The sequence below is a fragment of the Mugil cephalus genome, chromosome 9, assembly GCF_022458985.1.
Source record: "Mugil cephalus isolate CIBA_MC_2020 chromosome 9, CIBA_Mcephalus_1.1, whole genome shotgun sequence".
In the NCBI taxonomy this organism is placed as follows: Eukaryota; Metazoa; Chordata; class Actinopteri; order Mugiliformes; family Mugilidae; genus Mugil; species Mugil cephalus.
In genome coordinates, this window is record NC_061778.1 from 19,675,466 (window position 1) to 19,702,230 (window position 26,765).

A 26,765-nucleotide genomic window follows, 5' to 3' on the forward strand; every position below is an offset into this window, starting at 1 on the left:
TAGATTCCAAAACAAGTTTTTATTGGCCAATTTACAGAAAGTGCTGTAGTGACCATTCCAAAGGAAAACAGACCAAAGAGTCCAGAGAGAGAGAAAAAAAAAAAACTAAAAAAAAAAACCTTTTACACATTATACAAGGTTTCAGAGTCACAGTCCTCTTCTAAAACAAACGTCAGGACAACATTAGGGCTCGGGCCGATGCAAAATCCACCAAAGATTTCAAGGGGAGGGGGGTGCAAGGAGGGAGGTGACGTCACAAGACCAGGTGTCACAGTAGATGAAGAAAACTCTTAAACAACATATGAGATCTTAACAGCAAAGGCTCACTACGGTAGAGGAGGACATTTCCCGGTGGTGGCGACAAACCTTTTCATTAATCTGTGGCAAACTGTATACACGCACATGTACACGCCGTTATTTCTGTTTTCTTCTGCCATTTATTGATACTTCTCAGACATTACAGACGGACTGGACTCAGGATGGTCAGAGATTAATGCCCTTTCACTTCAAGGTGAATTTTGACTGGGTTTTCTGATCGGGACGAATGTGACACTGCCAAAATTCTACTACCCCCCACCCCCCACCATCTCACCATCCACCCTCTTTAAGTTGCACCAGGCAACTTCACAATGCAGAGGCCTGAAGTTGTGGCTAATGCAGTGGGGTTTATACAAAGTGACATTAAAATCTAAACTCGTTCCATTAACGCTGCTTTACATGAGAGTCTGATTTTCTGATTTGGAGCCTTGCTTCTGGCTACAAACAATTATCAACTACTTTAACTCCATATCATCAAGTATACCATTTGATACATGGTTAATACATGGCACTATATATGTATATAGAAAGATAGATATATTTCTTTTTTTTTTCAGGGAAAAAATGTACCATTTTGAAAATATTACAGTAAGGATAGCAACCTATTTACTACCACAACCTACAACCTACTTCTGTATTGCAGATCATAATCCAGTCCACCTTTTTGCCATTTTCTTTATCATTTTGTATTTATTTAATTCAGCTGATTAATAAATTGAAATGTCATCTGAATTAGTTTTTATAAATTCAGTTTTTTCTATGTATATGCTCTTATTTTAGATATGTATATATTATGATTTTGATTTTTCTGTGCAGCCTTATGTTACATAAGTTCACCTGGTGATCCATTTCCTTATATATTATTATTAATTTATATGTTTCTGAGGCTTCACAGGGTTAAACTGTGACACATTTAGTCCTTCCTCGAAATGAAAGTCACTACGCTGAAAATCAATTTAAAATATCCTGTCTACTTTTAGCTCTGTGTTCATTGTTTTAAACTTCTGAAGGGAAACTTGTTTATTTAGATGCAACACATTCTATAACATTTGCTAGTGACTTTTTGTCCCAGTAAGCCGTGTGGAGATAATTAATATAAAGATGTTCAAAGATTTTTTCATAATCTGTTTATCTATATATATCCTCTCTATATATACATTATTTTTTTTTACTGTACTGTATTTTAATACAAGGAGCGTGACGTTAATGTTACAAAACTAATCTTGTAGTTCCCTGTTGCTATTTGTCACAACTAGTAGAGGTCTTTCCACTGATTGTATTTTTCCTTGATGGAAACTGGGAGTTTTTTCCTTTCCAACTCTTCCTAACTCTGTAATGCAGCATTAATGACAAGTAGGAGTGAGCGAGTGGAGTTAACAGTGTTGTGCTCGTGCCACACTTGAGGCATTAGCACTGAGGGGATGCTATTCCCTGTCTGCTATATATCTTTACACCGAAATCTCACCTAGGGCTGATCCAGTCACTATGGAGGCAGTGGCACATCCGCCTAAACAAACCCACCGGCGCTGTCAGCTGGAATGATGGGAACACTGAGCTAGAAACACACACACAGAGGACTCAGGGGTCGGGCGTGGAAAGTCTCCTGCAGGCTAAGGGTTCACGGTGTGCACATACACATGAAGAGGTGGCGTGTGCTGAGTACAGGCGGGATGATGCTGGAGGGGGATAATGTGGGGGTCGGTTTGGTAGGTGGGAGAGAGGGAGGGAGAGAGGGAGGAAAGGGGTGTCACCTACTATACTCAGTATTTACAAGAGAGGAGCGTATAAAAATGTACAAGGAGACTCCTCTGTCTTCTCCAGAGGCCCAGGGCGCAGACCCCTCGGCCAGTCTGCGACAGCACACCTGTCTTTTTCCTTTTTGTTTGTTTTTGAGTACCATTGAAAATATGCTATTTTCTGTAAAATCACCTGGCTTCGCCGTGGAGGCTTGAATAAAGACAGATAAATAACATGAAGTATACAAACCAAAAATAGTCTCAGTTCTTTTTAACTTTCACAACTTTCTTAAATAAAGGCTGTTTTGCATTTTTTTTTTTTCATATTTTTTATTTTTTATGGGACATCATAAATCTCACTGTGAAATTTGACACGTCAGACTGAATGCGCGGTGCAGGGTTGAACTGACAAAATATCTTCCATTTAACTTTATTTTATTTAAGATTCTGGCTGTGGATTAGATCGTAATGGGAGAAAACGTTCAAAGGAAAACTCCTGTCGGGGGATGACCTAAATTTGTAATTCCGTTAAGAAGGATGAAAGTCATTTGACTGAGGTGCAGTTTTAGTGTCATATTATTTCTTATCGGTTGTATAAAACGGGAGGGTTTTCTGACGAGGTTAAATCATCGCACCATGTGAGTGTGTTTGTGTGTCTGGTGTGTGTGTGTGTGTTTCAGTGTCGTCTTCCAGTAGGGGGAGATATTACCTCATTTTTTAGGGCATCGATGTCACATGAAGTCTTTTTGTTTCAACCGTCTGATTTGAGGTTTCAGAATGGACATGTTGAAGAATGTGTGCATTTGTGACCGACTGTGAGGGAGTGTTTCAATAGGATATTGTTGTTTTGTCCCAGTTTTGGCCCTTCTTGCTTGAGCGTTGCATCCTGGGTAGCTGGACATCCACGTCCTCCTCGCTGTCATCTGACTCGGCGCTGGTGATGTCGTCCTCCTCCTCTTCCTCGTCGTCTTCCTCCTCCTCCTCCTCTTCTTCATCCTCCTCCTCCTCCTCCTCCTCTTCGCTGGCCTCCTCCTCTGCAGCCTGGGGCTCCTCCAGGTTCTGAGAAACATTTGCATATTTTCACAAACGTAGTAATCAGAAATTTCTTTTAAAAGCCAGAATTTCCAGTGATTTGTGCCTTTTTGAGGGATTTTGAGCCTCCACATCCTTCCCCACTCCCTGAATCCCTCTCCTTTCTTCCTACCTCCATAGGGTTGACCGTGATTGTCAGAGCAGAGTCGTCCCAGGTCACGTCCGCCTCTTTAGCCGTCTCCGCCAGCTTCACCTCCTGCTGGTGGGTCAGGTGGATGCGGTATATGCCCAGCACCACCACCACTACCAGGGCGGCGATGCACATGACGATGACCACGGTGGCGGCACTGGGTACACCTGAGACAAGACAGGGAAGTGGAAAAGGGCAGTGGACAGAACTTTAAGGAAGGTTTACAGCCAGACCAAAGCAGCACAACACTCAGACACTAGAATAAACACTACATTTATTATAATTAGTTCATGATTTATGAGTTTTGTCAGAAGACCTTTAGGAGTTTAGTGCGGCGCTGTAATGGGTATACATAAGAACCTATACAAGGCACCTAAAATCAGAACAAAGTCCATGCCGCCAGTTACAATAGAAGTCAATAAATAAATAATGATAATAATAGTAACAAAAACCCCCACGACTTCTGTATTTTGTGGGTGGTTTATTTGTTGTTGTGTTTGCGTCATTATGTAAAAGTAATTTGTTAATCACGAAAATGGCCTGTTCGTGGTCAGTGTCGCACTATTTTATGCACATGAATCCTTCGTATTTTGCCGCCTTAACGCTCCACTAATCAGTATTTTTTTTGGGGGGGAGATTTATTTTTTATTCCGACACCTGCGTGAGTGTCCACTTTCGCAACGGATCGATAACCGGTTCTCCTGACTTCATTAGTTCCATTTTGTTACTTTTAAAGTGGCGCAAATCAATATATTTTTTTCTATATTTCCCACCTCACGAAATGATGTGCAATAAGAAAGGGCCCACTTGTGAGAAATGAATCGGATAACCCTTTTACGGCCCTGCAGTCTTTTGGTTTTGAGTCACTCTAACCGCTGCGTGAGAACCTCCAGCAGCAGCAGGCGGATGTTTTGTCGTGACAAAGCTGGAGGAGGAGACCAAAAATAGAGCTTAAAGAAAAGCCAGCATATGACTGAAAGATCTTCATTCACTTCAATTCAAACATTATAAGCAATTAAAAAAGAAAGCTGTGGCTGTTTATGTTACAATCAATCTGTAAAAACTTATTTTTTTCATTAATGATAGGAATTAGGAAAGGTCAGTAGGTTAGTGACTGTAATGAGCTAAATGTTTGACATGTTATCTTAGAAGAACAAAATTTTATCCCTGAAAATTTAAGAAATTGTAAAATCACATGTAAAAACGATGCTAAGATGAAGGAGGTTAATAATATCTCTATTAAATAAATTCTATCCCAACATCATGTTATAAATATAACTAAATTACTCTCAGCTACTTTGCAGACGCATTAATTAGTAATTAGTATGGGCAGTTCTTAAGAGAGACATTAATAACATGAAGGGGGCTGTTTGGGGCTAAGCCTTACTTAGATAAATTAAAGACACTCCGGGGTAAATGAGGCACTCACCACTGATGCACACTGTCAATACAGCGATTCGTATCTTGCACGCTCCGTTCTTTCAGCGTTGTTTGGGGCATTATGTTAAAAAGGAAAGGTTGGTCACTGAGCAATGACTTATTCATACTTCCCATTTCCATTTCTATTTTTATCTGTGTTTTTCTTTTCCCTTTCCTTTTTCCTTTTTATAATCAAAGGCTGCGATGTGTGGGGCCACTGGACCAACTGTATGTCACGGCACCTGTTAAATGATGATGGACATTAAACTCAGTCAATGTTCAGTTGTGAGGAGGAGTCAGGTGAAATGACACCTGAAATCAGTTTGTTTTAAAGAGCGTGTTTACTTGATTGCATTTACACCAGGCTGAAACCTGACCTGACCACTTTCAAAGGTGTGCAGTTGTCCTTTTCTATAGACACAAACTAATTGGGTAAAAGTTTCTTGCCCATTATTATTTATTTTTTAATAAGTAATTGAGAAAGAACTGTTAACTGCTTCATACTTATTAAATTTGCTGATTAGATCCGTACAGATGAAAGCTAAAGAGCCGAAGACGCAGACGTGTAATCTACACAGTTTCAAATCCATTTAGGAAAAAAAAATCAACAACCAAAAAAAAAAAAAAATCTTCAACACATTTGGTGTCTGTGTAGTACATGACTGCAAAGATGTATCATAGGCCCTATTTAGTAGCATAACCACAACACACACCGAGGGATTTCTCTTGAACTAATGTTTATTTGGTCCTCTCTGATCTCCAGCCTGCTGAAATAACATGACTTCTCTGCGCCTGCCCTCTCTGCACTAGTCCCTCCTGGTGTGTGTGTGCGTGTGTGCGTCTGTTGGGGCTCACAGAGGGCTCTTCAGATGATCATTTGATTCAGTCTACTTCCTAGATTTTCACACTAAATCCACAGCCTTTGATCTTCCTTGGGGTGAAGCTTCATGCGCCCCCCTCCCTCACTCCCCTCCTCCCCTCCTCCCGAGTAACTTCAGTCGAATGTTTGCAAGAGCACCCTCCCACACACACACACACACACACACACACACACTCCGTGACATTTCCCCCTTGGTTCACACGTTCAGCAGGGTATCACAGGAAACATTCACGTGCGCCCAAAGCACGTCGTGGCCCAAATGACTGGAAACTCCTCTCTTTCTGGTTTTATTTTCCCCAGATGTCGCTCTTTGATTTCCAACCGCTCACCTACCTCTGTGCTCTCCTGACCTCCTTTTCAAACACACCCACACACACTTCACACGGCCTCCAACTCTCCGCACTGTTAACAGCATCGGCCACTGAACTCTCCAGGACTCTAAGTAGAATCCATTAGAGTCTGATGAATAATTAAACCTCGTGTGGTAGATTAAGACCAATGTCTCCCCCTTCCTCGCCATGCTCTTTTTATTTCTGATCGCTCGCATGTGCCGAGGGAGGGGAACGAGCCCGCTGCATCATTTGGGAGGGCCTAGATCGCTGTGTACAAGAGCGGCAGCACTGATGAGCGGCGCGATAAACAAACTAGAAAGCGGAACCAAACGTTCCCTTGGATCTCGCCATGTTTACCCTGGGATGGATGGCTGACATAAAAACTCCTTCTTCTTTCTTTCTGCAGCAGTGGCTCCTCAGTGTGTTTCCCTTTATCTCACCCTCTGTTTGCTAAGGCTCACCTTTGGGAGCGCCCATGTATGCCTTGTCAAGTCAATTTCCACATTTCTTAGGCATTTATATATCCCAAAAGAGTGCTATCCCTATGTAGCGCCGAGACACGAAACATTTGCGGGGTGATGTTGGTCTGGAATAGCTCTGTTGGGATCTAAGTATTCACTGGCCAAGATCTGCCGGGCCAATCAAACTGTTTGGCTGGGCTTTACGAGGTGATGGACAAAAGAATAAAAGGAACATACATACATGCATCATGCAGGGCCGTGGAGTTGAATTTGTTTATAACAAAATGGGACTGATCGGTTGTAGAACTTTCCAGCTGCTTGCAGAGGTATATTTTTGTTTCTCTGTCTTAGTTGAAACGTGGCTCGTAATGAAATGTTACCAGGCTCATGTTCTGATGAAAATTGAATCTGAGAGTGCTGCTCTTTAACCTGTCTAACTTAAAAGGCTTTAAATTGATTTAGTCACGACGCTAGACTGTATTAAGATGGACAGCGGAGCAGCTCCTCAAAAGTGAAGCCACTAGAGCTCCCCCTGGTGACTGGCTGCAGTAAGGGTAATGAGATCCACCCCCTCCATGTTAGTGGATGAGACTTGGGCCAAATTAAAACGCGTACACCTCACCTCTTTGGATAGGTTTTGCCTGAGTTAGTTATTTGCTGCTATAGAAACAGGATATGACACCATGATGATGTCAGGCCATGCCATTCTGTTTGGCCAAGAGTTGGAAAAAATGTTTTTAGAAATAGTACAGCGTATAACACGTCTTTGTAACTGGTGCGCAGCATAGCATTAATTAGACAAAAATGTGTGTAAGTCTGGCAGCAATGGGGCCATGTTGTCCATATTTTATACAGTCTATGCTCAGGACACTACTCAAAACATCACATGTTGTGGCTTCACACCACACATGTCTTGATCAAATTTACACATCAACTCTGAAACTTTCGCCCAGTCTTACAGTACCAGCATTATTAGACAGTATTATTAGTGTAGTATGATATATTCATAGTGGTTTCTCCAACAACAAACATTGTGTGCGCAAGATTAGTTAAGCAGAATTGTGCCTCTTGCAGAAGAGGTATCTGCTAGATAAAAGAGTCAGACACCATAATAGTCAAAATATCACATTCTAGTTCTGTTAGCTAGTTCCTCCTCCATAAATGGATGTTTTAAAGATATGCATAATGCACAAAAAAATTAATTTGGGTCTTTCATCTCAAACTGAATAAAAACATACATTGAAATTGTTCAATTAAAACTAAATATGTCTTGGAATACAAGCAATTTCCGTCCTGGTTTGATCTCTGGAGCACAATTCAAGTGAAATATTATATAAAATGAGTAGATTTTTAATACGGGGAAATGCAATTAATTTTCCTTTTGTTCTTCTATACTGTAAAATATGCTCATGTGTAGGAGTGAACTGGTGTGTCTTTATGCCTCTCTCACATCCTCAACATGTACTGGACTGAAAACAGTCTTCAAATCCAAGTTGGAAACGATTAATTGACGTGTCACTTGTTGAAAATGCATAAAAATAAAATGTGTGTTTCCGTACCTGAGCTGTGGCTGGGATACAGGTCATGGATCATGGACGGATGGTGGACCACCTGCATGTACTGAGGCGGGGCTACCATGTGACTGACGTGCTCCTCGGCCTCTGAGCTGTGCAGGAAGCTCACCTGGTTGGGGGACAAATGAGGCAGAGGTGATGATTGTGGAATGTAAAGTTATCACATATTCATTCTTATCTGCCCGGTCCCAGCTTTGCAGCCTGTGCGCCTGAACTTGCCTCAACTCTCCCAACTGATATTACACAGAATGAAGTGCGGACTCCAGGTTCAGATTTTAGAATAAGGCTGGGGGCATGGGGAAGGAATGTATTTATGTCTGTTGGGGGACAGGGTGGACTCAGTACAAGTGGAAATGTATTCTAGACTTCACAGCTCACCCTATGATGCTCAACCTGTGTACTGTTAGTATCCCTCATGTAAACAACGGAGTCTATAAATCCAGCTGTTCAGAACATGAACAAAAAACAAATTGTGGTTCCCTGACACACTGAGCCGGGTTTGTTATTTATCAAGAATAGTGTGTTACAGGTATTACAGGTTTCTGCAGCCAGAGAAGTCTGACTCACTGTAGAACAGCTGAGGGTCTCTGCAGGAGCAGATGAAGTGTTCAATGTTGCACAGTGGCTCCCTTTTGTATATACTGAACCAGGCTGTGTCACCATCCCTGTCTGCTGTTTAAGATGCATTTGTGCACTGGGTGAATTGTTTGGTTGTTTCAGAGCAGTTGTTTCTCGAAAAACGTTCAAGTGTTCCCACTGCAGTCCCTCTGAGGTCCATTTTTCTACTTGGACTGAATGTTAAAGTTAGTGTACCAAGAGGGAAACAATGCAACAATCATCTGTAACTGATTCTCTAAAGTGTGAAGGCACATTAATGAGAAATGCGGCACGGCGAAATTAGGCAGAATTACTCCAGAAATGATTAACAGATTCCTAGAATAAACTAAACAAATTGTTTCACCTTCTCAGTTCCGTCCACCTCAATCTGTCTGAGTAGAGGCAAGTTTCTCTGATTACGCTTTTGCGTCTGCAGTTGCAGGCTATTGCGCACTGACCTCAAGGGTGAACTCGTTGCTGGTGTAGCGTCCGTTGAGCTCGGAGCAGGTCAAGCGAAATCTTCTCTCCGTTAGCTGTCCCGGCTGCCAGTTGTAATAGCGCACCTGTCGGATCACCTGCTCATAGTTGGACATGGAGTCCACGCCTGTGGAAGGAGGCAGGGATAGCAGAGGGTTGTTCCAGATGGTACGTAGCACCGGCAGGTGCATAAATGTTCTGGGGAGACAAATGAGAACACACCAGATGAAGATTTGATGTGGTTGGGATGGCAACCTACCGTATATGGACATGCCAGAGGTGGAATTGGTGGCATCGAGGTGTTTTCCAAGTAGAGCGCTTCGCTGCAGTTGCAGAGACTCCTGCTCTGGGTTCAGCTCCTCCCCCAGCACCAGGACATCACAGTAGTCCAAGTTATGAATGATTTCCTCCAGCTCACCGGGTTGATTTGCTACACACACACACAGAGAAACACAGAAATGAGGCGATTTGCCAAGTCTGATGGTCGCGCCAGCACAGATCAGAACCAGTTTGCCCTTATCCCGTGTTGATCTGTGCTTTACAAGCATAAGGAAGTGTTGGCTGTCTAACTCCACATTTGGGGTCACTTTCTATTTTTAGATTAGAGTATGCTCTCACTTCTAATGAGCTGCGCTGCACTTGTTTGGAAGGCAATTTTTCATTTTCCCTCTATGGTTACTTTAGCTCAGATGACTTTGCCCTCATCTCACTTAATGAACCAAACTAATAATAAAACACAATGTGTCAAATGCAGACAGTGGATAGACGTGTCCTTAAATGCCACATATCAGCAGTCTAACTGATGTTGCCATGCTATAGGAAGAAAATGAAGAAAAACAAAACGCCGCTGCACACTTTGAAGAACCGCGATCCGAACAGCACATGAAACAACCCACCTACTCTAACTCCTGGATTCCAATTACCTGTGAACTCTTTGAACAGATACTGAGCCATGAGCGGCTGAGGAAGCAGATTCCCTTCAGACAGTTCTCATCATAGTAGTTCGGGGTGGCTGCTGGGGCTGTTTGACAGCCTGCTTAGCACTAGCCTCCACCCCCACTCCACTACTTCCCGGAATTCTCCCTCGCTGTATGTTCCCGAGGGAGGGAACAGGCTATGCCCATTTAACAGCTTCTCAGTGGAGAAAGACAGATAGGTACCGTGTGTGTTTGGAGGGGGATGTCCAGGGGGGGAGGCAGAGATGCGGCGGAGTAAAGAGGGGGAGTGAGCAAAACAGAAAAGACAGTTGTATTCCAGGACAGAAGGTACTGTGTTGTTTTGGGATGTTAGGGCATTTCTTTAAAGGCTTGTTGTGCTTATTGCTTTCAGTAGAAAGGATGTTGCAGGATGTTTATGTTGCTTTTAAGCCTCTATTAGCTCACTATTTCAGGAGAGCAGGTGGTAAATGATTTCATTAAGGCTGCAGCCTGAGCAATGGCATATGGTATAAGGTTTTGATCCTTTCTTGTTTCCCCTTGTACTGAGTAACATTTCAAAGTTCTATGTAGTTAGTACTTTGGCTGCCACAGTAATAGCTGATCTGATAGGACTATAAGCTTATTGTGGCTACCTAATGTTAGCAAACTTTATACTGTGTAACCAGAATTACTGCGTCTCTAGCCATGGTCAGTCAAACAGTTAGCACGGTGGCTATTCTCAGAGGAATCTACATGGTTGTGGCTGATCTACTCGGACCAATCCCCCCTCTCTGAGGAACTACTGCCAGCTATAACCATGTTTTAAAGGATTAATAGTACGGCATAATTAAAAAACAGAAAAATATAAACGCTCGAAAAATGTGTCTGTGTCACTGTAAAGCAGGGGTGTACAACGTTTTTTTTTTCATGTGATGGCACACATACTCCCACATTAGTGAGATGTCTGCCCCTGAGGAGAAGCACACAACTTATCTAACCTTGGTTGAATGGATGTTGATACGAACGAGCTACAGTGTTAGCTTCTCTTCTGCTAATATTGCAGCGTGCCTCTTGGATTTCACCTGGGGACCGAATAGGCTCTTGGTCAACTGCAGGGAACCTGACAGAGTCAGCGTGTAATATGCAGCCTCGTCGTTGGCTCGGCAGCGATAGGGGCGGGGCCTGCTGTGTACAGGTAGCTTATATTGAAAGGTCTGGACTAGTGCGGCGCTCTGTATGACAGACAGCTCCTGTATCGATCAATGAGTGAAGTGCTGACTGAAAGATAACGTCTTCTGCCTCCATTTATCCCCATGTTGGAATCGCGATAATGTGTAATTGAAGAGATTTAAATTTGCAGGGGGAAATCAAAAAAATATATATAAAAATGTCTATTCAACCAAAGATTTTGCAACCCCCCTACAGTACCTATGCAGACCCCCTAGGGGTCACAGACCCCCTGCTGAAGACCTACAGTGTAAAGAGTTTGGCAATTCTGAAGAAGGAAAATTAAAATATGTAGATAAAAAAAATAACTTTTCTTAACTATTCTTGCAGTTTTTGCAGTCATCATGGCTCAGCATCAATACTCCAGTGCTCGAGAATCAACCAGTGACATGTTTCAACTAACTACCCAACTGCAAAGCTAGCTGGACTTGCTTGCTTGAGTGCTCACTCTCTCTCAAAGCTCCTCAGAGACCGGCTCGTTGTGGGGAGGGACGGATGAAAGCGTTTTTTTACGAAACCTCTTCAAGAACAATGCATTATGTGACAATCACACAAATGCAACACAGCGAAATCATGACAAAGACATGCACACATTAGAAGCCGCTCTAGCCGCTCTTCTGGAGAAGTTGTCCGGCCTTGCTTTAGAGGAGAGATCAATCCGTCTTCCCGATCGTTTGTGCTTGCGACTGAGGCGTCTGGGCCTGGCCCAGCTTGGTGTTAAATTCTGACTGGATGTGAAGAGAGTAGTAAAAGGGGACGAGAGCTAACACAAGCCAGTACAGCTTGAGTGCAGCTATGTCCATGGAAGAGCTTGTGTGATCTTGCAGCCAATGCTGATCTGATACAGTGTGGGAGGAATGAAGAAAAAACAGACTCATGCTATGCCCCTTACAAAGAAAAGAGAGGAGATAAAAAGAGACCGTGAGAGCCACTGAGAGTGACCGAGTGGAAAAAAAAAAAAAAAAAAAGAACCAAACCAAAGGAAAACTTTAAAGCAAAGTAGAGGAGACAGGAACAAAGGATGGCCATCAAAAGAAGTGGGTCAACATGTTTAAATCATTTAAAATGATGAGTTTGAGAAGGAAGTGTTACCGTGGCTTTGGAATAAGCCTTGAAAACGCACTGTAGTTTAGAGAGACAGAAACAAGGCAAAAGACAAATGAATGACAGAGACAAAGCATGGAAGAGGTCGAGGGGGTGCTTAGCAGGGTCCAAAAGAAACTTATTACATGCCCCGCAAAAGAAATGCGCAATTCATATTGAATCCTTTAAGCCCTGAAAGAAAGAGAAATCTGCTCAGTATGGAACTTCATCGTGACTCCCTCTACCACAGTCGCACACACTCTCTCTCCCTTCGCATCTCTCCTACTCTTTCTTTCCTTTTTTTCTTTCCATTTCTGTGTCTTTCTGTGGCTTCCAGCTAATCTATTCCCCCCAGCTGGAGTCTCCGTTTCACTCGCATAAAGAGCTGCCGACTCCTGAAAGCGATGCCACTTTCTGCTCCTATTCCTTCGTCGCATTACACACAATGGAGAGCTAAAACCTCCCTCTCGCTTTGCTTATCTGCTCCTAATTGGCTGCCGGCGGCGGGGCCCGTGGCCGAGCCGGGCGGCTCCTGCCTCGGCGGTCAGATCGTTGAGTGAGACTGGAGCCGCAGAGATTTAAATGTCATACTCATTTGCTGCCGGTCAAGGCAATGCGACCCTGGGAATCAGTCTTCTGGTAGGTACAGGTCTTACTCAGCAGGAGGGAGTCTGCAGTAGCTTAGGGACAGGGAGAGGGACGGACTGTACAGCAGGAAATTGAGTGAACATATTGGCAAGAACAAAAGGCTGTTTATAGGTGGTGAGAAGGGGTACTTGTCCTTAAGTGTGATACGAGTATACAGCACTTATTTAGAGGTATAAGCTGCACTAAATTAAAAAAAAAAAAAGTCCAAATTTTCCAACACACTGGCCTCTATGACCTGTATTTTTTTAAACCTCTATGGAAATAATATAACATTAAAATTCAGAATATTTGCCCTTGAAGTTAGCGCTGTCCAGTCAAGGCAAGAGAATTCCTTTACAGTCCTTGGGTAAACGCTATCTGGTTTGCACATGATATTTCAGTAGCCGCAACACAAGTTTCCACTCAGGCGAGCCTGCTTTGTGGCGCCATATCCGGCGCTCCTCACATCAAATGGATTTACTCATCAGAATTCCTCTCTCATCTCCACAATAAAACGTTAAAATACTTGTGATGACTCATCTTCAACTCGGGGATTAGCTGGATCCAATCAAATGTGCTTTAGGGTGCCTGGCTCCCCCCTGCCCATCGCATGAAAGCGCACTTGGCAGTCGGCTCATAGGCTTTAGTTGCTGGCAGACTCGTGGATCAGAGGTGTGGGTCTTTCAAAATAACTTGATTATGGTCTAATTTACTCATTTCTCCCTCATTCTGATCTAACAGCGGGTGTGAAGGAGATGCTGCATATCAGAAGGGAGACAGCGTCTTCCCGCTGCGCCGACAGACTCGCTAAGCAATGCCCAGTTTAGAGGGATATAGTCAAATTTAAAGCTCTTCATTTAAACCATTTTTCTTGTATCCGTGCTCACTCTGACTCCAACTTCTGGCCGACTTCTTCTGTTTGAATGCATGAGTTTTACTTCAGCAGTGGTTATAAGGGAAGGAAAAGGTTTGAACGTCTGTGAAGGTTCTCAGTCATCCATAGGCGTAGGTGGACACCTGCGATGCATTTTGTTTCCTCAACATTCAAGTCCACGTTTTAGTCAGCGTAGACAGATGGTTTGAAAGAGGAGTAAAGGAAGTCAGAGTAAAGGATTTCAAATTAGAAAATCTTTCTCTGAACAGGGGAGAGGGGCTTAGATGTGATCTGCAATCAATTTACAAAACAGTCTTTACTCCTGTCTCCAAGAAGTTTCAAGCTGTTCATACCTTGGGACCGGAATCTCTCGCCAGTAATGGGTTGTTAGAGTAGAAACTCTCCAACGCTCCAACTCTCTACCAGTCTTTTATAACCAAAGAGTCCACTGACCTACGCTGCCAGGCGATGGACAAGCGAGTGACGCGATATTGGTTTATTATTGGCTTGCAACTTGGTGCATTGCTGCAGTTTTTCTAACCTCTGCAGCCACCAAGTTTTCTTGCATTCACAATGTGTGCGGATGTAGCAGATGAAAGAAACGCCTGCTGCAGCTGACTTAGTGTCTCATGAGGCGTCGTGAAGCGCACCTTTCTCTGAAGATTTGTTTTGCGAGACAGTTGGCACTGAATAGGCTATGGGACTTCATGAATGAGTGAACAAATTATAAATATGGAGAGAAAAAAGAACCGCTGAAATATTTAGCCGAGACACGCTTCTACCTCGAGGGAGGTACGTATGTGTCTCCCACTTGTGAGATATACCGGGACCTGTGCTTTTTGGCGCGTGGGCTTATCACTGGGAGAGAACCTGTGCAAGTAAATTATGTACATTTATGCATTACGTTCCATCACGGGGCCTCTGAAAAGTAGGGCAAGTGATGAAAATGCAGTTTTAAAAAAAATGTGTCAATGCAGAACATACAAACACAAGAAAATAAGGATTCAAAATTAAGATTTTCACCTTCCCCTCACTCCCCGGTTTGATTTGGCGTAAAAGACAGGGGGGAGTGAATTTACCTCAACTAGAACATGTGGCTAAAACCACAGCGACCAAAAGCTGGCTTTTACCTGTGTGAGGTGCGGTGGCGTCTGCCCTGGTGACTGTGCTGACGATGTGGAGGTCCTGGAACAGAACAATGCCTCCAGGCGCTCTGAAGTCGGGGGCCGGCCTGCTCAGTCTCTCCACCCCTGCGATGGTGATCCTGGGCTCGCTGGGCTGCAGCACCATCACCACCGCATCGATGTCCGGGATGGTGATGCAGGTGTCTTCGCCAAAACACCTGAACACAGAGAGGTGAAGAAAGGGAGGGGAGTGAGGGGCGGGTCACGATCACAGACCGCCGCATAAAGACGGACGATGGAGAAGATCCTCAAAAGTGAAGCCAAAGTAAGTAGAGCTCCCCCTGGCGTCTGGCTGCAGTATAGGTCATAAGCTCCTTCCCCCTCCATGTTAGCGGATGGGACTTGGGCTGAACCAAAACACTAAAATACACATCAGATAACTGTATTTATAATAGTTTCTGTCATGTTGTGTAGTTAATATAATACTGATGGAAACCCATGTGTCAACTATTCTGTTTTGTTTTAGTTAGCTATTTGATGTTACAGAACCAGGATGTGACATCATGATCACTACAAGTTGCTATGCCAACCACTCTGTGAGAGGTTTGGGAAAAAATTAAATAAGTGCAGTGTATAATCCAGCATTTCTTTGTATCTGTTGGAGGTAGAGCAGAGCACGGTTTTCATTAAACAAAAATACAAGGGTTAGGGTTAGGGTCATTGATATCCACTCTTTGACTGTACTGTGCAGACCCTGGCTCTAAACTCACCAGATGGCGTGAGCGATATCACCATGAAAGTACCCTCAGTTTGGCCAATGCAAGGGAGTGGGGATGTTCCGTCCATATTTAAACAGTCTATGGTCAGGTATAGTATGGTGTTACTTTGATAATGAGCGACAGCATCATTGAACACGATTTAATGTTAGCTAGTTGAGACGTAGCACCAAAGGGGGGCTTCACATGACATGCTGTGAAATAACATACAAGCAGCTTCATGCAGCATCAGAATGCAAAACACTGCAACACTGCAACAGCGAGTAAAGCTCACGGACAGGAACAGGACTTGTCAGCTGCGCTGAAACCACAGCTGTTAAGTGTAAATCCAGACCACAGCGTGTGCAGCTATTCAAGACGCAAAACGTTCTGTCATGTTAGCGCTCAGCCAGCAGACACGGACCTGCAGCGGCGCGCCTGCTGCGTTTTTATATGTGCATGTCTCCTTCACTGCCTGCCCGGGGGCGTGAGATAGCGTGCGCTTAAACACACAGCAGCATCCACTGGCAACTTCGAAGGAAGCAACACATATCGGCTCTCTAGGACCTGAGCTAGCTGGCTGTGAGCTCAAACACAGCCACAGAGAGAGCACGATCCCGTGCGCACACGCAAACACACACAAACACACTTTCACACAAATGAGCCTCTGACACACAACCCTTGTGATGCATTGATACACACGGAGTAAAGACTAGAGATCACACATCAATCAAATGGAAAACACGAGATATTGAAATAAGAATGGGACGTGAAGGGCTGAGGGTATTGAGGGTTCTGATGGCGGTGGTGTGAGTGGCTGGAGGAGGCAGTGAAAGCCGAACAAACAAGGCAGATTTTTTTTTTTTACATATCAATGAAGGCCTTCCAGACACACAAGCATCTGTCAGTGGGAGGGACATCATTGCCCTCTCTTTACTGTAGCTCTGTAACAGTCTTGGAGAAATCATAACAAGCTTTTTTTCTATGGATCGGAAACCTGGGCCACAAGATTTCAGCCGCTACACATCCTCGTATTTTCTCACCTACATTCTGATGTAAATTATACTGCAATGCATGAATCCATTTCTTTTTTGTATATCCTTATGTCCTCCTATCTCATGCTGGCTCGCTCTGTGTGAATTTTTTAAAACAGCATTATGAAAAGTGGCAAAATAATGCAGCACCACTGGCATAATTTCATAATAAAATGCAATTTGCCTTCTGAGCTAACTAGTATATATTAAATGAACCCTGAAGGCGATCAATTTCATCTAAATTCTCATGGATTCGGATGCAAAGCCATAGTTTTAGCTGATGTGCTGATAGTCCTTGCATGAACTCAGCTGGTGGAGAAGGAGAACATTTCTTGGAATATAAAATAAAACATAAATAAATAAATAAATAAATAAATAAATAAAATTCCTCTGAAATGTTGCCTGGCAGCAGGATAAAAGCGAGCTATTGTCTCTAATCCTCCGCAGTCAGTCGTTTGAGGCCGCAGCTTGCGTCAAAAACAGGTTCCAGGGCATCGCGTAATCTCTCCTTTTCATTCTTGTGCTGACGGCCGGTGGTGTGTGCGCTCGTATTTCCCCAGTTTGGGCACTGAGCCATTGTTTTGAGCAGTGGGAGATACAAACTCAGTGATGCAGGGAGAAGGCTGCTGTGTGGGCCTGCTGAGCTGAAAAATAAATAAATAAAAAACAACAACAACAACAACAAAAAAAAACACCCAACAAAAAACAAACTTGGAGCCAGTCCAACTTAATTATAAAGAAATATGACAAGGGAGCCTAAAAGGGCTGTTGCAAAGATTAGCACTGGGTGCTTTTATTTTCTCAATGCCCGAAGTAATTGCCATTATTAGGCTTCAGCACAAAACAAATTTAATTGCATTTGGTGGAATTAATTAACATCTCCGTTTATTTGGGAAGAGTGATACTGTTTACGTCAGCTGGGGGGAACTTTTGTCAACACTTGCTGACAAGTTGTGGTAGTGGGCTGTGTTTCAGTCTCTTGGTGGAACTCAGACTGGTGAGGTGAATCGTTTTCTGCTGGCATCATATCTGCGTGGAGTACTAAAAACAACTAGTTACAAGTTCCCCTGCTGACAGTCACGCATATGGTCAACACACAGATCTGCTGCCGTAATCTCTCTCTATAGCTAACAGTGGCAACATGCAGCCCATGAGACATTCAGATGAACTAAACTGGCAACAAAACCGCTCTGATGTTCTTTAACTATGTATGTATATGATAACGACAGATATGAAAACAATCTCTGCATGGTAAAGTATACATACACCGATCAGCCACAACATTAAAACCGGATAGGTGAATAACATTGACCATCTTATGACAAGCAATGTTCTGCTAGGAAACTTTGAGACCTGGTATTCATTCCTCCCCAGCAGGATGCAGCCTGACACACACACACACACATACAAATGGTTTCAGAGCAACTCAAAAAACATTCCTGCAAATTCACTAGATCCCAAACTGATCAATTATCCGTGGGATGCACTGGAACAAGTCTGATCCACAGAGGCCCCTCCCCTCAACCCACTGGACCCAAAGGGCCCCGCTAACAACATCCTGCTTTCAGACACCACAGGTCACTCTCAGAAGGCCCATGTCCATGCTCTGATGAGTCACAACTGTTTTGGAGGCACAGGGGAGACCTACACAATATTAGGATCACAGAAAAGACATAACCTCAATCATAGAAGATCTCCAACTTTGTATTGTTACACATTTGGTCTTTAAAAAAGTAATAGAGTCTATACATTGGGTGTAGGCGTTTTTAAATATGACACTGCTCTTTCTCAGTCGATAAAAAAAAACATTTATTATTATTTCCTCTACTACTTTATTTTCCCATTTTATCTTTCATAGCACACAGTATTTGTTTTTTCTGCAATGGAAGCAAATTGTATGTGCAGTTTACGCCTGTTTGCAAATACAGTATTTATGGCTGGGAGCGGTACTCATTGACAAACAGCAGATTGTACAGTACATTAAAACAATAATTGAGAAACTCCATCTTAACTTTGGGACAATTATAAACAAGACATCCAATACAACAACTAGACAACAGCAGGATAAACAGGTTTCCACTTAACTTTTGGTTATAAAGCCAAGTAGCTATTGTCAGGGTCTTTGTCTACGTTTGACTTGCTTGGAAGTTGATCTGTAAACATTTAATGAAGGTCCTTTTCATTATTTGAAAAGACTACCTTGGATTCATGTAAAGGCTAACGCCAGGAGCTCGAGAGCCGACCGCTTTCAAGACACCATTTGGTGTGTACGAATTTGAAGTGATGCCATCTGGGCTTCAAGGGGCACCAGCCACCTTTCAGAGACTTACGGTTTATGTTTTGACTGATGTGTCTGACTTTTCAGCTGCATACCTTCATGGTGTGGTCATTTTCAGCCAGGCCTGGGAAGAGCATATGTCCCACTTGCAACAGGCGTTACAGTGCATCAGAGCTGCTGGACCAACTATCAACCCCAAGAAATGTGCTGAGGGAAGCGCAATACTCCCTCCTCACCCGCCAGTGCATTCATGGACATACCCCCTTTAGCTACAGGGATTCTTCAACCCCCGGGCCTCAGCATGTACCCTCCGTTCTGCAACCACAAGCTCCGCAGCATGGGTGATCGGCCTTTTTGTCTGCTGCTCCAAGGCTGTGGAACGCCCTCCCCCACCCGTTGAAGGTCTCACAGACTGCAGATTTTTTTCAAGGAAACCTAAAAACCTACGTTTGTAAAAAAAAAAAAAATTTTGCTGAATGTATTTTACAGGCTCTTCTTTTAATTATTTATTTACCCTTTTTGTTAATCTTTGAGATTATTAAAAAGCCAAATGCAATAGAAAGAAAAATGTATTTTCATTATTATTATTATCATTAAGATGAATGGACAAATGAAGCCAGTTGTGTTTTTGAGTGGCAGATTGCTGGACAGAGAACCCAGATACTCTATGGAGAGAGGGTTTGACAATGAAATGGGCCATTCAAACACTCAGACACTACCTGGTGGGATGGCAAATGCACGGATTCTTGGATGGTACCTTGCCCTGCAGCCCTACAGATTCACAGTCCACTTCAGGTAAGGGGAGATCGACACTGTGGCCGATCGAATGCATTGCATTGTTTGTTTTGGATGTGTCTCAGCCTCTCGGCTGATACTGTTGTTTGCCTGTCCTGTGAAGAGAGACGCATCGGCTGAAAAGATTTCTTTTGTAGTGCTGCAATCTGTTTGTATATTTTGAAATGTTGTGTTGAATAATGTTTTTTAACCTGTGAGGTCTACTCAGATGCTCTGTCTAATCATTAGAATAACTGGAGAGGGGGATAAATGCTTGAAGATGGTAAATAATTGCTATGACTGAGTGTTAGCTGTGTAATGTCTTTTAAATGAGGTTGATAAAAGTAGTGGTATCTAGAGTACATGCATTTGTTTATTTATATCATTTATCAGGGTATTGTATGTTGGATCAGGGGAGGGAGCTCAACGGTTCAGTGGTAGGGCTTAAGAAGCAATTAGTAGCAGCCTATAAAATGGAGCCATGCACACATACAAGAGATAGTGATTGATTGGTGGGGCTGTGATCCTTACCTCAGGTCACCAAATTACATGATTTTCCTTTGTTATGTATTGTAAATGCTAAGTCCTTTTTTTGTTGTGAGTTACACTGGTGAAAACACTTAGTTGGTCTGCACCTCATCTGAGCCCCAAGCTTCTTGTTTTAATCCAACCGCTATTAGGCCATCCTAAAAAATATGACATAAATCCTTTCATCCCTCTAGCTAATGTTTACTCAGTTTAATTCATCTCATTTAAAATAATCAGCCTGTCGAACCACAATAAGCAACAGTATGACCAGTCAGAGTTTTTATGTGAACTAATCTTATAAGTGCTGCCATATCATAAGTCAGTGTTTGTCAGACTGCTGCGAGAGATGTCTTTCCATCAGCTAGTCCATACAATACGCCACGCTTACACTTCCAGTGGTGACAGAACGTTAAAAGAAAGTATAACAGAGAGTCAGATCAGAGTGGTTTCTTGTTGCAGAAACGCATAAAGCCGTTGGCCAGCACACACAGTAGTAAAGCTCTGCAATGCCACGCTGTATTTATTATGCTCACAAGAAAAGTCTATATGAACTCTTAAGCGCACAAACATGCAAGTGGGCATCTTTGATAAGGTTGTGAAAAGTTGGGACATTTTTTTTTCGGAAATGGCAGCGGTGGATAGTAGGTTAATATTAATTTAATTAATAGTTTAATAGTTTAATTTTATGTGAGTTTTTGTCCTGACAAGGAAAATGTTGGCATTCTTACCTACCCAAATACACAGGTGTAATTAATAATATCAGTAATAACCATACTCCATTTGGGTGTGAAAATTCAGGGTCCTGGTGTTTTGTGTTGTTGCTCACTGGCAATGCTTTGTGATGCCTAAATAGAAATGGAACCATTGTCCTTGTCATTCATAAAACCTGTGCCTCTCATGCACAGAGCTCCAGCTCCACATCCATCGTCCATAATAATACATTTATAATAATGGATAATAAGACAAAAGGTTTTAGCATCAAAATTTAAGGTATGGATGTATGTTTATGTTTGTATTTTTAGGGGCTAAGTAGCATGTAATATATGTGTTTGTATTCAAATACATTAAGAACACAATCCAGTGTCTAACCAAAAGTTGAAAAAGTTGTTACTAAACAAGACGTATGACAGGGTTACACATAAATGTTGTTGTTAAGATTAGCTCTGCTTGCTTAATTATTTTGTCACTGCCTGCAGTAATTGTAGTTGTTAGGCATCAGCAGGGGAAAAAAAGTTGAATTGCTTCTCCGGAAAATATTTGGCATCTCCGTTCATTCTGTGCAAAGCAACACTGTCAGTTTATAGCAGGAAGTCAAACTGGAAGCTTTAATACAACTTATCTTTACACATGTTTTTTTTTTCAAAGGACACCCTTTCACAAGGTACCCACACATATCCACGAGTGGTGTTTTACGCCGTTTTCAGGTCTTACAGACTCACTCAAGGACACACGCAGCCATGGCAACGGGCAGACCAGTCAGCAGTCTGCGGGAAAAACTTAATTTAAACAACATTTAGCAGTGACGCAAGCTTTGCCATCATTAGCATAATGTATTCCTTGATAATCGGTGCGCCTCTAGCTACGATGACTCTGCTTCATCACCAGAAGCTTGTGCACCACGTACACCAACATGCCTACACACACACACACGCACACACACACACGTTTGTGTTAGTTGAGGTTGTTGGGCCCGCGGCCGTGAATCGAACTCAACAGGAGGGTGGAGAGTGAGACCCCAGGGCTGTGCTGTAGGGGTCTACATATATTTAAAACAATCATGAATTTTAATGAGAACCCACCGAGGGAGGCTGTCTTAACAGCCAACAACCCTTCCTCCCCCTTCTCCACTGCACACACATATTCTCTCTCTCTCTTTTTGCATCTCTCCTTTCCTTATTCCTCTGGCAAAACCCAGGCAGAATTATTAATACATGACATGAAAATGTAAAAACGAGCCCCTGGTGGCGACAGTGAACTGAAAATGGTGTATTAAAGGAAAGGGGAAGTGACAGCAAAGGAAAGAAAGAGGAAAAGAGGAAAGAGAGGATCGAGAGAAGGAGGGGTGGAGATCAATGTGTGAAAAGGGAATTATATATCAGTCAGGTTGTGATGTCTGCCGTGTTGTCTTAGCAGAAGTGTCGAGGTGGGATAACACTCCTTATACTGTATCTGAGAGGAGACGTACAGAGAAACACAGGAGGCACAATGGGGCTAAAGGAAACTAGTGTGACTGTGAATACAGACAATGAAGACAGACAATGTGGATAAAAGTAAAGAAAAGCAGATAACAAAAGTAATAGGAAGTGGTGGTGTACTTACTGGACTGCAGTGGAGATGTGCAGGCGTCGGATCCCCGGTGTGGGAAACTGGCGAGAGTTTATGTAGGAAACTTTCCTCACTGCGGCGTTCATGTTTTCCAAGTCCTCTCCCTCCATTACCAAGATGGACTGAGCTGGGTTAAAGTGGAACTAGGGAGAGACAGCATAGATGTTTCACGAATAGAGAGCTGACACCGTGTGTGACAAAATGTCAGAACTGACCAAGATTACACCGATGTCTTGTATCTGCACATACAAAAACTGACCAAGTGAAGCCTAGAGTGCATAGACAGATTAATATGTTCAACAGTATTTTCTATGCTTAAATTGTGCTTGTGCTTAAATTGCTACCCTGTGACAAGAGACGAACAGTCATAGAAAGTGAATGAATGAAATTCTACCTGGAACAAGACTTTGAAAAAATGACAAAATGATAAAACAGACTGAATAGTTCTGTTATTTGTTGTGTTTCATTGTTTATTTAAGGGGAAGTTCTACTACCTGTACATACCAAATGGTGACCATGTTAGCATGTTGTCCAGTAACCACTCTGCATTTAGCTCAGCTTTGGTCTCCACCAAATCCTTAGGGACACGTGCAGCTATTAAGCTGCCAAATGCCCCACTTTGTTCTGTGGCAGTGAACGGTGTATATTTTACTTCTTGACCCCTGCTCAATGCGAGGTTGACAGAAGTCGTTAGAAGCAAACCAATTCCCTGTAAAACCGAAATAATAAGCTGACGACTGCTTCACAAGTCTTCTAATTATTGTCTGTGGGTTTTGTGACTGTGAGAAACCGTCTCATCCACTGTTAATTTAAAAATGAACGGTGCAGCATGGTATGTGGTTTAGTGTTGCATAGCCACAAACCCATTACACGAAATTAGCAAAAACTAGGGCTGTGTGGACCTTTTCAGGGGTGTAAGGCCCTATTCAGACCTCGCATTAACGTCAGTCCAGGGCAATCATATCACAAGTGGCCAGTTTGAAGTACAGATGTGAACACACACAGGATGCATTTGAGTGATCTGATATCTGACAACCGCATTTGGAAGTGGTCTGGGACACATTTGACCTAATTACTTAGGTGGTGTGAACACACAAGACCATCTGCTCAGCATGGTTGCTGTTGTATAAGCCCTGTGGATGTGATGTTTTGCCTCACCCATTCAAAAAAATACACACAACCACTATTATCACTATTATAATGACACACACACAACAAACTGAACTGTTTGTGATCCTGCCACAGTGATAGGTAGGCTTCCATTAGCGTTAATAAAATATTCTACAGTGCTGCAAATGATGTCTGTGTTTATTTGCCGCCAGAGCTTGAGACCGAGATCAGATCTTAAGTGCTGGCTGGAGACGCACGTGGAGACGCGTTTCGTACAGTGACTTAAAGCTTGCCACGTGTCATCAGATGGCCCAGTTGGGATGTTAATGCAACACCTGAAAGCGCCCTAGGCAGTTGACATTGTACTTGCTGGTAATGGAGCTGTGCTGATAATGGGCAATAAACTAGTCTTGTTGTGCAGTAATGTTGACAAGAGAGGTATAAAAAAGTAATAACTGTAATGGTTTAGTGAACGATAAAAGTCCAATACCTGTTCCTAAGTTCCGCGCAGAACTTTCTCTTCAGTGTAAAGCTCAGTTTGCACTGTACAGCGCTATGAATATCCCTCTGCAGGTAATCCATCAAAGTGAACATCACGCCTGTGCTGCATTACCATGCAACACCAATGTCATTCTGACTAAAACAAACAGATCTGATGTTCACTGTGATTTATCGCCTGTTTTAAGGTAGTTTCCGGCTTTTACAAATGGACTTTCATGCTGGACTGAGATAAATTGAAACCGGTGGATGGCTAGGAGGCAGGGAGGAAAATTATAGTGTAATAGTAATGGGACTATGCACAGCCAAAACATGGACAAAACACTTGAAAATAGTAGAACCTGCTCACAAGTATGGCTTGACGGATGTGTGTGCTCTCCTGCAGGGTTTGATGGCAGAGATTTGAGACCCTTCTTTCTTTAAAGAGGGTTTAGTGTTCTCCTGCCAGAACTGCACTGAGTGTCTCCCATTTCCGAAAACTGGGTCTCAGCAGCAGGGTGACACTACTTCAGCACTCCATGTGGCTCTCCATACAATCCCTCTTCCCCTGTCATTTTCCTCTTCTCACCTTCTTCTCTTGCTATTTCCTCTCATTTCCCGTTCTCTGTCACTATACTTTCCATCTATTTGCCTCCGCTTCCCTCCGTCTCTCCCTCGCTGCCTGCCTGTGAGCCGGCGCTCATCTGGTCGACTAAATGCCGTCCTTAAGCTTCCTGTGGACTTACGGGAGCCGGATGAGTGTGTGGCTAAGAAGAAAATGAAATAGCTCTTGCAAGATAAACTCTACTGGCCCTAGAGTGGTTGTCCACTTCTTCTATGCCATATCCTCTGCCTCGTCCCGCCTTTTCTTCTCAAAAGGCCGACTAGCACCTGTTTGCTGCATCACAGCACAAGGGGTTCAATGGAAATAGCTGTTGCAGTTTGGGAAGAAAGGGGGAGATAGAAAACGAGTTAAAAGAACGGGTGGGTGGTTAGAGGGGTGGGTTTGAGGCTACACAAACCATCCATCTTGTCTGCCCTCTATCTTCTACAGTGCAGGGAGATGGATTAGTTGAGCCGGTAAAAGTGGGGTGGGAGGTGGGAGGAGGCCAGGAGGTAGCAGAAGAGTTTAAAGAAAGCCAGCTGCAGGGATTCAAGGAAATGGCCTTTTTGTGTCAACTTCCAGCAAAATGTATGTTTTTGTGGGTTTACACATCAGAAGAGAACCTATGCTGAGTGTATACTTAACACATTCTGGATGGTCCTCAAAGAAAATCAGATGTAAGACTCCTCAAGCTGAGTCAAGTTCAATTTCTAAGCAGTTAAACATTTGTAAAATACACTCATTGCAGAGAGTCCCAGCAGGTTACGTTAGTCTAGTACAAGATAGAGGAAGATGCTGGTGAGATGATCAAAAGGGATGACTAAAATCTGCCAATGATTTTTTTGGGTTGTTTACAGTGAATTTGGATTTCTGTTTTCCGTCTTTATGCTAAGCTAACCATCTGTTGATTGTAGCTTCAGTTGTAGCTGTTCTTTAATTCCTGAAGACACTGAGATTAGTTGACTATGGAGACTCAACATTTACCATCAGCTCAATGTCTTGGTCCTTGGTACATGGTCAGTCAAACTGGCCAGTGCTGATGTATCTCTTTACATGCCAACTTTATTTACTATAAATTTAAGCAATTTGCACTTTTATAACTGAGTGGGCTTTGCTGCTTTAATCAGAATTACTGAGATTTCCACCAAAATCTAATGTTTTTCTACACCCGGCATTTATGAGTACTGAGTCTTTTGAGTGATTGTGTGTACCTTTATGCTCTTATCCAGGCTCTCCAGGGAGTTAATGTCCAGTCCTTCTTTGCAGGCCTGCAGACAGGAAATGACTTTCTGACTCTCGATCTTCCCTGGTCTGATGGTCAGACCAGACAGGCTGCCCCGGAAGTACTGAGTGAATTGTGGCTTGGTCACCTCCCCACCTACACAAACAACATAAAAACACAGGGAATGATGATGTTAGTTGCCTTTCTTGAATTTAAAACTGTATGGTGACACCAGTATAGTAATAAGAAACCAATGTTAATACCTTATTAAATCATTACAGGTCACGTTAACATTTCTGTGTTATGGCTGATATACAGTAAGGCAATAGTTTATGGTCCCTTACACCTTACAAAGTCATCAACAGCGACCTTGGCAGGCCTTTAATTACAGGTGCTGATGGCCAAATTATGGCTCTAATATGCCCTTAGATGCTCACTTTGTGTCCCTATCCTGCGATTAGGCAGCAGGGTGCTCCTGTAAAAGTGTAAGTGCTGCTCAGCCAGCCCGTCCAGGCTAAATAAAGGTAAGGAAAAAGTCAACACATTTAAAGTCTGTCCTCTGAACTCCGTAAAGGCCAGTATCAGCAAGAGGAGTCTCCAAACCACTCATTAGCCAAAAGGTTACTAGCTATGGGTATCAAAACTTTATTCATTTCCTCCCTTTCATTTATTGCTTCCCTCTTTGTCTGCTCCTCTCTAATTCTGGCACTGATCCACATAATGTGTGTAAAAAGTATAGAGCACTGGTTTCATCAAACATTTGATGACAATAATGACAATAAAAAGCATT

At 42.9% G+C, this 26,765-nt stretch overlaps 1 protein-coding gene across 1 annotated transcript in view; it reads right to left on the reverse strand.

Moving 5' to 3' along the window:
• Nucleotides 1–26,765, reverse strand: part of LOC125013583 (calsyntenin-2-like) — a 255,932-nt gene continuing 229,167 nt past the window's right edge. Inside the window, exons 10-17 of the mRNA XM_047594375.1 lie at nt 25,965–26,131; nt 22,557–22,705; nt 14,875–15,086; nt 9,276–9,446; nt 8,998–9,143; nt 7,928–8,051; nt 3,259–3,443; nt 1–3,113 (exon numbers count right to left, since the gene is read on the reverse strand). Coding sequence (XP_047450331.1) covers nt 2,883–3,113; nt 3,259–3,443; nt 7,928–8,051; nt 8,998–9,143; nt 9,276–9,446; nt 14,875–15,086; nt 22,557–22,705; nt 25,965–26,131 — 1,385 coding nt within the window. The 3' untranslated portion in view covers nt 1–2,882. The remainder of the gene's footprint in view (nt 3,114–3,258; nt 3,444–7,927; nt 8,052–8,997; nt 9,144–9,275; nt 9,447–14,874; nt 15,087–22,556; nt 22,706–25,964; nt 26,132–26,765) is intronic.